At 28.9% G+C, this 12,625-nt stretch overlaps 1 protein-coding gene across 2 annotated transcripts in view; it reads left to right on the top strand.

The window, feature by feature from the left end:
- Positions 1 to 12,625, top strand: part of LOC116766734 (uncharacterized) — a 39,399-nt gene that overhangs the window by 21,630 nt on the left and 5,144 nt on the right. For both annotated transcript variants that reach the window (XM_032656809.2, XM_032656810.2), the window contains exon 2: positions 11,658 to 11,854. In XM_032656809.2, coding sequence (XP_032512700.1) covers positions 11,658 to 11,854 — 197 coding nt within the window. The remainder of the gene's footprint in view (positions 1 to 11,657; positions 11,855 to 12,625) is intronic.

Genomic DNA, 12,625 nt, shown 5'->3' on the forward strand with positions numbered 1-12,625 from the left:
TTAGCTACCACATATATTATCTTGGAGATCATTATTATTGTCATAAAGCATATATATTTTATGTTCGAGTTCAGATCTTTTATTTGTTTGGCGTAAAGCTTGAACTTTCCTAGTAAGCCTTTCATTAAACCTTAGTCTGATCAAAGTTCCTCTGAACTACTAAAGTTTTCAACAACAGCTCTGCACCGCAATTATCCAAGTTATATAAAATTAATTAATGACTTACGTGTTCTTTATTATAAATATTAACTTTTGTTATGTTCGTTTGCATAAACTTAGTCTTTATATATATGTTTTATTGAGAATCTTCCTTTTGTAGATACGGTTTTAAAAATTTCAAGTAACGAAATCTGTATTTTAAACTGTTAAAAATTCTCTGTTATATTTATGTTCTAGAAATAGAAATACTTTTCTTAGCCTAGCAACCCTGTCCCGGTTCTTTCACGTCATAAAGTGCCCTATTTCTTTTCATTCTGCTGAGAATGACAAAAATGATTCACAACAAGGTCTTTGCTAGTTTTTTTTTTAACATCGTAATATTACTTGAATTTCTTTAAAATATGAACACTATTGTTTTCTCTGTTCACAAATAGAATGCCAAAATAGTCTTTTAATTAGTGAAACATTGACCTCTTGAAAGTTAGTAAAATTTGATTAGCAATTCATAATTGCGTTCGAACTTAAATAGGTCGTGTTAATATTTTACAAGCAAATCGTATTCTTAAGTTTAACATGGATAAATTGATTTATAAAAATATACTGTTATTTTATTTTATACCAGCATCTTACATCTTACTTATCTTACTTTTAAATTCTAAAATTAAATCAGAAAAATTTATTCTATTAACACATTTTTTAATATATAATCCGTGATGCCATAACTTCGTCATAATACATTCATGTGGACAGAAGCACATGAATGCTAATTACAACTTAAATAAAAGATAACCGATTGAAATATTCAAGTTTAGAATTGAGTCAGTTGTGGAATACTAATGGTTTGAATATATAAGGAGTGGCGGCAATATTCCGGCGATATACTTTTTTAATAACAAGTGGTATATAATATGGTATAGCATATGGTAATAAGAGATAAAGTGAAAGATTAGTCAAAAATATGTTTTATAAATATATAATAGGCACTTCATTAGATAGAACAAATATATTTTCGAATTTAGAACGTAGCGAAGACTTGATGGTACACAACATAATGGCAATGGAACAGCAAAACTGGAGTGCGAGGGCTTATCTCATTGTAAGCTTCTTAGCATGTGCCAGTTTCCGAATATTCGTTGGTGGCCACTCTATAGCCCAGAATAATCTGTGGGATCTTAATCTCACGGATTATTCTGTCATTTTTATTCATATGATTTAAAATTCGTTTAAGATGTATTAATGTATGTAACATATTTCAAAACACAATGTAATACATATTTTTTTGTTCGTTTTCGTTGCATTAAATAAAAAAAATTAATAATTCAATCGTGTTTATATATAATACATATTGTTATTATTAAAACTCGTCACCGTACAGCCAAATAGAAATTTATCAATAACTAGATCAGAAATTAATATATTTATAAATCTATATGTATGAAAAAATATAATTTTTGAAAACTCACCCCGCATTGATTGCCTTAATAACGATTATATTGGCACGAGTGAACAACTTAATAGAATAATTACAAGCTCAAAATATCTTACATAATTTTGGCAAAAAGCTGAGGCCGACAATAAACAAATATAGCTAAGAACTAATTAAATTGGCTTACAAATAAAAAAAAAACCTATCAAAATCGGTAGACATATTAGAGATAAAATGCCACATCAGAGATAAAATGCCACACCTAAAGACACAAGCACACACACAGACATTCTCCCACACGCATTTACACACAAATATCGACGTGAAACTTATAACTCCCTTCTTTTCGAGTTGGGAATAAATAAAAAGATAATTGATGATGTCAGTGTGGTGTATCCATTGAATTTCGTTAGGTTAAAGCCTGTTTTGAATATTTTACTACGCTTAGAAAATCCTATGAATATTTTGTCTAACCTAACCCCGTGAAATAAAAACATGGCGCTGGCTGTCACTTCATAATCAATGACACACAAATGTCAGTTTTATTATTTGAAGGATATATTTTTGTAAGTATAAGCGATATTATAACGAAAATATGTTACATTTTTATAGTATTATTACTAAATATAAACTTGATCAGGAGTATGTTACATAAGAAATCTGTATATAAAATATTTCTGTGACATCGTTGTCTATATACACAGCTTAAATTTTTTTTTTGGTCGTCATTAGGCCAAAAAAAACTTTTAGGACTTTTTAATGGCACGTGTTCAAAAGAGACTATAAACTAGGCATACATTTTTTTTGTATTCACCAATGGTACATTTTAAATATAACTTAAAACGGACAGAATGAAAGTCTGCTTTGGAGCGGAAAGGGATTGAGTTCAATGTACCCATATGTGCATAGCTTTGAGATTTTAATAATCTGTTGGCATTTCTATAGAGTTGCAGCGCCTGTATTTTCTTTTTGTTCGAAAGCTTGATTTGTTCGAAATGTAAATAAAAATAACAACGTTTAACTCAACATAACTGCATAACAAATTAATTATCTGCTGCAAATGAAATAAATAATTTCATAAATATATCCATACATATAACAAAAACATCCTTATATTAAGCTTATAAAACAAATAAAGTGATACAGATAAATAAAAAAAAGATAGATAATACATTTTAAAATAACATTTTCAATTGTAATATATCTGGTATTATTTTTAGTAAATACTCTCTTGAAGTAGTTAATTCAATCATATAATAGAGGCTTACCGCTCTATATATAGTCGCGAGTCAGATTGTTAAACACTTAATTTAACAAGTAAATAGCTACCGCCATAACTGTTAAATTAAACTCTGTTTGTAATGAGGAAACACCTTTGCAATTTTAAGTGGCAGCATAATATAATTGTGTTAAATAGAATCACACATCATCGTATAAAATTCTAATATAAAATGTTCCTTATGGATGCTTTTTTAATATACAGAAATGTATAACATACTATAAAAGTTATTCCATCTATTTGTATAATTAATAAGTACGTATAATAAACACAATGTTCCTTTCAAGTTTCAATGAAATGGATATTTTTATATGACCATACTAGTAAGTTATTTTATTTATATAGTTAAACTTCTGGTGTTACGTAGCAATTAATATAATAATGTTGGAAAAGAATTTAGTATCTGGTATATTTATGTGCTGGACTTTAAACAGGATGGAGTCATTCATCGGCTGTGTCAGTCAATTTGTGGGGGACAGACTATTTTTGTACTGTGTAGTCCCGTCCTAATGGCAGCAAATTGCCACGACCAGAATAAACACGCCGTGTGGCGCGTCTGTCAGACGGTTTAGTGCTTGTTAGTTAACAATTATGTAGTATGATACTTCTAACTATTGGTACCAAAAGTAACCTTACCTCAATATTAATCTTGAGTAGTAAATTCAAAAGCGCGACATAAGTCCTTACACTTTAAATGAAACTAGTATTATTCGGATTTACTACGCGGATTTTATTATTTAAAAACTACATAATCCCGACGATAATAAAATTACGATAATAAAATTATAAGTTAGTAAACTTTATTAGAAAATGTTACAATCGAACACATTTTTATGTGGAAGAAAAATTTAACATACATAATCATTATACAAAATATTTGATGAAAATAGCAAATAATTGACAATTACCTCAATATCTTTATACTATTAACCTCATGTTTTTACTATAACATGTCACCTGTATCACTTATTTCTTATGTAAAGAGGCCATATCAATGAAGGTTTTTGTAAACAAGATGTCTGAATTAATCCGTAACGGCTATTCCCATCGACGTCGATTTACCGTTCTGTTTCCAATCCAGTGACCGCAGATAAAAGGCTGTCAGTTTCTATATACAGACACTCCGTCAAGGCTTAACATTGTAATATTAACACTTTCACAGATTCAAGTAGACGATACCAGAAGAAAAATATCTTTTCGGTAAAGTTTTTTTATTATAGCAACATCAAAAAACAAAAATCAAACAAGTCATATTTTCAAAACTTATATATTTCTCCTTAATGTATCTTTAAGTATGTTTTTAATATGTTATTATTATCTTTCGATTTTCTTTATTTTCACCACAGACTGAGACTAGTTGGGTATTTAATAATTATAATTAAACTTGGCTCGGCAACATTGAAACGCAATACATAACACAAACATGATTTTAATGTACTGTTCGTAATTTATTATGTATGCACAAAGTTCAAAGTACGTTCTGGTATAAATTTGTTCATTGACAGTTGGATATAATGATATTATTTAATAGACGGCATTTTAATCTACATAATATTATTATCTTTTGTAATTGAATACTGACTATAATTGTCGGACGCTTTATAAAATATGCAATATTATTACTTAATTACTTAATAGTTAACATATATTTTATAATTTTAACATTTTTAATTATCTTTGTATAAATAAAAGTATTGTTTCATATTAATATTAATCATCAATTGTATATAGTTATATAAATATTTTCAGCTAAAGCTGTGGTAAACTTTTATTACTGTCCAATTAAAAGTTTAAACACTACCTATAAACACTACCTATAAAAAGATAACACATAGTTCAATTATTATAATATCAATGACAATTACAGAATCTTCATTATTGATGATAACTGTAAGGAGGTCAGATCGTTTGAATCGTTGACTATGCTAACAATGTAAACCAGGAATACGAATAACAGTAATTGAAACTAAATATACATAAATTAATGAAAAAAATAATTGATATTTTGTTCCTACATTTCATTCCCAGGTTCTAATTTATGACAACTACCAGAAGTAAGCGTTGCAACTCAAAGGGATTTAAAAATTGTGTAACGATTTATTTTTAAATCATTTCATTTGTTTAAGCGGAAACGAGGAATAAACATCCAAACATACTCGCACAGTTTACGCGCAAAGAATTTACGTCATGCAAACATAAAAAAAATTCAAATCGCTTTCTTTCTCAGAAGCTTCTGGCTGATTTAAATTACGATTATTTTTGAAATTGATTAAAGCGAGGTATACTTTATAAACATTTGTACTTCGTAGACAATAAGCATTGCCTGAAACGAATTGATTAAATATGCAGTAAAAACCACAAATATAGAAGGTACGAGCTGCGATTGATCGTAAAACTCGATTAACGTAAGTCTATTCTGATATATCGCAATTCAGGCATTTCGATTATGAATGAAACGATATCACGCTATCATATGCTAGAAGCTTTTTGACAATTCACATATAATCACTGACAGTAGTTTTGTTATTTTACTAGTTCTCGTCATTGGCAGAAAAATTAAATAAAAATTCTAGTATGTAAGGATGTGTGTATATTTAATGGACATAAGAGGAAGAAAGTGATTGGATTTTATTGAAAGATGTAACATATTCATAATGATTCGAATAAAAATGAAAATTTAATGTATCGATCAAAAACTTCACACATGGGAGCGAAGAAGTAATAGATATTTTATTAATCATAAATCCTTTATGTTCCTAGTCATGTTGTCAAAGTCTCATCTTAGTAGAAGCAACACGTATCCAGCCATATAGAAATTTTCGGAATTTCGTTTCAAGAGGAGCAATATATATATTAAACGTAACTAATACGTCAAAGCTGGTATTTAGACTGACAACAACATATCCAAGACATCAGACATGCGAACAGTGAAAGATTTAAAATTTATGAAAGTAATCCTTAAATAGAATAAGTAGTTTTCGAGGTGTGCTAGTTAAAAATTGTATGTATTTTCAGTCGTATTTAATATTAAACTGTAAAAGGGCAATAAGAAAATCGGTAATAAATACAGAGAATATGTTTTAAATAAAATATATCTAATTCTTGTTCATTTTAATAAACAAAAATAAAATTTTTATATTCTATTTAGAAAGACTTTTATTTCTTATACAAGATGTGATTGAAATCTTTCCTGTTTGTGAATACTTGTACCAAATTAATCTGGTTTTATGATGTTGCACTGTTTCTGCGATTATCGGTTGCCTATTAGCTATTAAGTGTAACAGAGCACTTTACAATCACGTACTAAGTTTTACTGAACAGTGACTGATCCTTTCATTGAAACCACTAATTAACAGATTTTTTCGAGCCAAAGAAACACAAAAATCCTTATCACACTAAACTTATTTGTCCAATTCGAACGTTTAAATGGAAAATAACTTATTTTATTACGCTTGTATGTATACGATAGACTCGCTTATCACCTTGATTGCAATACTATAATGGCAATTTTATTTAAATGGTCGTAAAATATATTATTCAGGGTATTTACTGAGTATTTTGAAATACTTCAAATCGTTAATCTAATACCATTATTGACGTATTTGAAGTACAGTTTAGCTCTGTTAAATCATTAATCATCCAACTGTAATTATTGCCGTACGAACTCAATACACCATTGAAGTTACAAACGGAAGAGCCATTGTCTCAAATACTTCCTGCTGTACTGTCCTGCATAACGTATATTCGTGAAACGGTAAATTCTTTAACAATCGGTATAGTTGCTTTGTAATAAATATATCATATAAATGTATTATGGGAGTTAATATGTAAATTGTTACACAATAAACCATTTTGAATTCAAAATATATATATATATAATTTGAAAGATAGGGTACGTTTATTAATTTATAAGTCTTATTATTATTTAACATTTAACATGTGTTGTAAATTATGTCACAGAAGACTTAATTGATGTTACTAAATCCTTTATATAAATAATTAATGAGAGGCATCATGGATTTGATTTTCCATTATAGTACAGTCAACCTTGGTGCCCATACAGATATTTGATTCGTTTATTTAGTGCTATTGTTTTGTAATTCGATTGCGTGAGCTTCAACTTAATTTTATTTAAATAAGTTTCATAAGTATACAAAATAGATACAACATCAAAGTGCTTCACTTAGAACGGTTTCAGCGAGATATATTATAACTCAATACAAAGTTCCTGAAGCTGAAACAAATGTTAGGTTGTCAGAAAAATAAATTCGTTTCCTTCCAACTGCCAAAACTACGTTCAGAAAATTCTAAGAATTGTTATACGTCAATGTGACGTAGTCAACATATATATATATACATACATATGTAAAGCTAAACTGTCAAGGATGTTCTGAGACACTGTTAAATTTACTATAACTTTGTATTATAAAAGTAAATAAATAGCATTTAAAATTTTTCATTCATAAATCCTCTCGTACAAAACATCATGTCAACATAGGTTATATATTTAGATTGACGATACAAACTTGCGTCAAATCCATCGCTATTGGAACGCTGATCACGTTTCGTTTCGGTTTGAAATCAATTTCATGTAGTATTCTTATACGAGGAACAATGAAAGCATTCACACTATCCGGTTTAAAGTTTGATACACGATACAACAATGTATTGCAAAATATTTAAAAACTATCTGGAATAAATTTAGTAAGTGCCTGTATGGATTGGATCGAGTTCTATTAGTAAATCGTCACTATTATCTCTAATATAGCAAAAATATATATTTATTCTTCATAAGCTTCATCACGAGACGAAGGAAAACTTTATTAAAACTGCATTGGTGTTGCAAATTTTAAAATGGTAAAAAAAAACAAGAATTACTTTACTACGACTCTAATTGCTGCTTAATTTATTTTAATCAGCTTCCAATTTTAATTTAAATCTACCTTATCCATCCATCCATTCACATTATAAAACAAAGTCCCTCGCCGCGTCTGTCTGTCTGTCTGTTTACAATAAACGGAAAAACTATTGTACCGATTATGAAACAGTTATCACCACTCGATAGCTTGATTCTCGAGGAAGGTTTTGGTATATAATTTGTTAAATTTTTGTATTTACTTGTGTTGTGTATACATTAACGATATTTGTTGAAGTTGCCGGGAAAACATGAGCCGTCTGAGAGCTTTTAACGAAAACGTTGCCTGAAGCCTTTCAGATATAGCAAAATAATATATGGTGGAATTGTGTATCTTATATAGGTCTACAGAAAAGTCCGCGATGGTATATGTCTATAATGAGATCTAAGATTTTCGCGAGTATTCATTTAAATGAAACTAGTATTATTCGGATTTACTACGCGGATTTTATTATTTAAAAACTACATAATCCCGACGTTTCGGTTACTTTGCAGCAACCGTGATCACGGGCAGACGAGGTGTCTCGTCTAGTAAATCCGAATAATACTAGTTTCAGGTATATGTCTTTACCTAAAGGTTAACATACTATATCCATTTTACAATTTAAAAAATTGGCATTCCTAAAGTGTTTATTGGAAAGCTATTTACATAAATGCGGTATTAGGTTTTATAAAATAAAATACTTTGTTTTCAAGTCTACATCAGTGTGTATAAATTACTTTTTAAATCATTTAAATTGGGCGTACCATTTGAAAGTTATCATAATGTAAGTTTAATAATTCTCAAAATGAAATAGGCTATTTTATTTTTTAAAGAGCCCGTGCGCAGCCGGGGTTGGTACCTAGTTCATCTAGTAAATTCTATTAAGAACATGGTTTCATATGCATTTTTAATTATTTTTTAATTTTTTATTCACCATTGTAAATTAGTCAATTTTGTAAAGTACAAATCATAAGAGTGATGTAATTAATTTTAATTTGAGATTTACATAAATTGTAAGCATGAAAATCTTTTGCAAGGCCTAACCTAAAACCGGTGGAAGGCATATTTTTAAAGAACATTTTAAAAAAAATTTAGAAATTCACTAGAGTTAATTATTATTTTTTCCCTATAGAATTGATTCGCTTGTTAAGTAACTAAAAGAAGAAATTGAACAAAAAGCCATATATAGTATAGCTACAGTTTAAAAGCAAATAAATAAATTAAAAAATCAGCAAATAATAATGATAAATTTCATTACTTAAATACAATATTGCTGTTATTCTCGTAAGTTACTCAATAATACTATATTTTTGTCAGATCGCTTTTGTACTTTTATAAATTAAATATTGTTAAAGATTTTATATAATTCCTTGATTACTATATCTTAATATGTAATACAAATTTGTTTCATTAGAATAACTGCAGCAAGGTAATTTTAATCTTTATCTATGGGCGGTTCAACTTTATGCTACCTGTCACACTGAGCTAATAATGTAAATATACCGCATTGCTTGTGCCTGCAGTGTGCGCTCATATATTAAAAAGATAACACTTTTACTTTACATAGGATTCTTTACTGGGTATTTCTGGTGGATTATAAAGTAGAGATAAAGACTTTATATGATATGATAAAGATAAAAAGTCGTCTACCGAAAAAATATACAAAGATATTTGAAAATGTTACTCCATTAAATTATTTTACTCCATTTTACACCTAAAGACGAAGATTTTATGTTTATTTCTTGAAAAAGAGAATAAAATATTATATTTTTAAGTTTCATATTTTAGCAAAAGTATAAATAATCCGGCGAAGACTATTGGCTTGGAGACCGTTGCTATTTCGGGCAGCTAGACTGAAGTCAGAAACGTTAGAGTTGTCTAAACTGTACGTAACTGTTTTGAATTGTGCAATAATATGAATGTTAGTAAGAAAAAGAAGGGCTATCCCTGTAAGAAATCGGTTTTAGTCTTAATTATATGCGTCAAAAAGAGTTTTTTCTTGTGGACATATTTTTAGTACAGTGCATTTGCTTAGGAATGAATATAGGGAACTGTTTATGAGAAAGCACAAAACAAGTCATTGAGACGAACATACGCATTGAGAAAAAATATAAGCTTTTGACATATCATATTCAAAACTAAAGAAATACAAAAGTAATCTCTGGAACATTTCTCCCAGAGCGACCCAGTGAGACGGAGAAGCTTTGACTACAAATTATTAAATCTTTAAGTAACTTTATACCCACTTCATATTTTTTACCGTACTCTCTGTACCCTCATAAGCTAATTCTAATAAATGTTAAAAAGGATCTTTCAATGATTACATATTGGAAATAAGAATGTCCCTCCTTTGGGTAAAGGTAAAAACATGCGCAAACAAATTGGGAAGTTACAAGTTTTCTAAAAAAGTCTATAGTAAAAATAGTTTTTTCTTGCTGGTTATCTTTATATCCACCATCATCACTACACTATTTTAATAATTGCATAATATTAATAACCAACCTTATTTCACTTTGATCCAAATAAAATATCTAAGTATAAACGTATAGTCAAATTAACAAACGAACAATGGGCGTATGATATGTACAAAAATATCTTGGAATGCATTAGAATGATCCTTCAAGGTTAGGTCAGCGAACTATAGTAAAACGTGTGCCAAAATCATTTCTTATAATAATAAGGACTGTTAATTAGTACAATGACAGGTAAGGCAATGTTTCATTTAATTTTCTATAAAAATAGAGAATAGAATTTGTAGCAGTCAATGATTTTCTAGAGAAGAAGTGTATCTAGAGTGAAAGTTCTATGTTTATTACATAGAAATATTACTTTCATTATCATTTAAATAATAAAACGCGGTGGTGATAAAACGACACAAGTAAAACTTAACAGATCGTATACGTAACGCCTGAAAAATATCGGCTTTTTTGGATTCTGTGTGTTGATTAATTAAAAAAAAGTTATACTGCTTATTTATATCTAACTATTTATTTAAAATTTTATGATAAGGTTTTGAACAACATTAAATGCATCATATTATTATTTCTGTTACGGACGTAGGAACAAATGAAATGATTAATGAAACGAAAACATTTGCGGTGCTGTAATAAAATTTTCACTCTAACAATGTGTTGTTCAAAGTGTAATTAATGTCCAAAATTTTATCTCCCTGGTAATTAAAAGTAAAGATTTGTGACGTTCTACTCGACTTACAAAGTTCAAACCTCAAATTTGAAATTGAATTATAGTCAAATTTCGATCGCTATAGCAACCATAATTACTTTTCATAAAATGTAAGTTCGTTATTGTGTAAAGTAAAAATAGATTATTTAAAGAATGTTACTTTAGGGATTTATTACTATTTAAATATAACTAAAGCTGTTTTGTTATTATTTCGAAAAATTAGTTTATTGACTATACACTGTTAATTTTTAGTAGCTGTCATCGAAAAACATGTAAATTGAGCTAATTGTTTTAACCTTTGATGTAATATTTTTTTTACTAATTGTTGTGTGTATCGTATATGATTACTACCGTTATCATATTTCGTATGACATTGGGTGCTCTTTATTAAATATCCTACTTATGAAATATCGACCCAAGTTCCCGAAATTCTTTAAATTTAATATAATAAAAAAAAAATCTTAAGAACCTCAGTGTATATGTTGTATGATCAAGTCAAAAACAAAACCGTAGGCACATTGTTTGATTTATTCATAATATCCGTCGCTTGTTAAGCTGAAGGAAATGGATGAAATAATATAACGTTAAGACAAAGGTTATAAACTTTCCCATTGCATATATTTATGATACAAAATTAAGGGCTAAATAGATTTTATTTTTCGTTACATCAGGAATTGGAATTGTAATTCTTATAATCGTATATCTATTCCAGGACTACTTCGCCCCCTGGCGAACCGTTGGTTCGTGCACCAGCGGGCAAGCCACGCTGTCCGCCGGCTATATCCAGGCTGAGGGTGGAGAAGGTGGAGGGAGGACTGGCCGTAGCTGGTGTGGTTGTTGCAGCCAACTGCCAGATAGTTCTCCCTATATTCGGGTTTCTTTTCATGCTTGTTGGATGCGTATTAACTGGTAAGATCACATAAATTTAATTCAAATAAATATTTTTGTGTACATAACCGCTTCAGTCATGTAAAATCAATGCTCGTCTTGTTTATTCAGTTAACAATGGAGTGTTTATTGAAAACTAAGAATGATTTACGAACAATACCAATACTGGAGACTGTTAGTCCCCAGATAATCCTCTCCGTCATTCTTATTTAAGCGAGTCAGCGCTTTGTCCGCTTTTCCTTGTTATTTTCATTGTTCAGCACTTGTATCGAATTGGCAACTGCCAATGTAATGAGCATTAAAATAGATAATAAAATGATTTTAAAATAAAATTTTAGTAAAATAATTGCAAGCATTTCAGACGATCCAAAAATAAACGAATTTATTTTCTCTCAAAAATTTTTGGTCTAAAGTTCACGGAAACTAAAAATACAGTTTGTTATTTTAAATTTATTTTGATTCAAATGACCTTTCTATTTCTAGTTTCAAACAAAAACTAAAATAAAGTTTTCATAATTACGTAATTACTATATGTTTTCATTAAAACCTTGATTTGACAGATTTAATTATCTTTGGGGTTTAAATGTGGGTTACTTACTGAACTTCTCAATATATTATTGCTCAGATACGTATACAAGAATAATTTCTAAGAAATTTTGAATTTTATCTAAGACATATCACTGAGGTAGAAGGCTTAGTTTTTATTGCCTCAAATATTCTATTGTTAACAAGAACGCGAAAATTTAATTCTATTTCATATATGAGTATGACATTATTCCAATCAAGTGAATG

Source organism: Danaus plexippus, chromosome 10 (genome assembly GCF_018135715.1).
Source record: "Danaus plexippus chromosome 10, MEX_DaPlex, whole genome shotgun sequence".
Lineage (NCBI taxonomy): Eukaryota > Metazoa > Arthropoda > Insecta > Lepidoptera > Nymphalidae > Danaus > Danaus plexippus.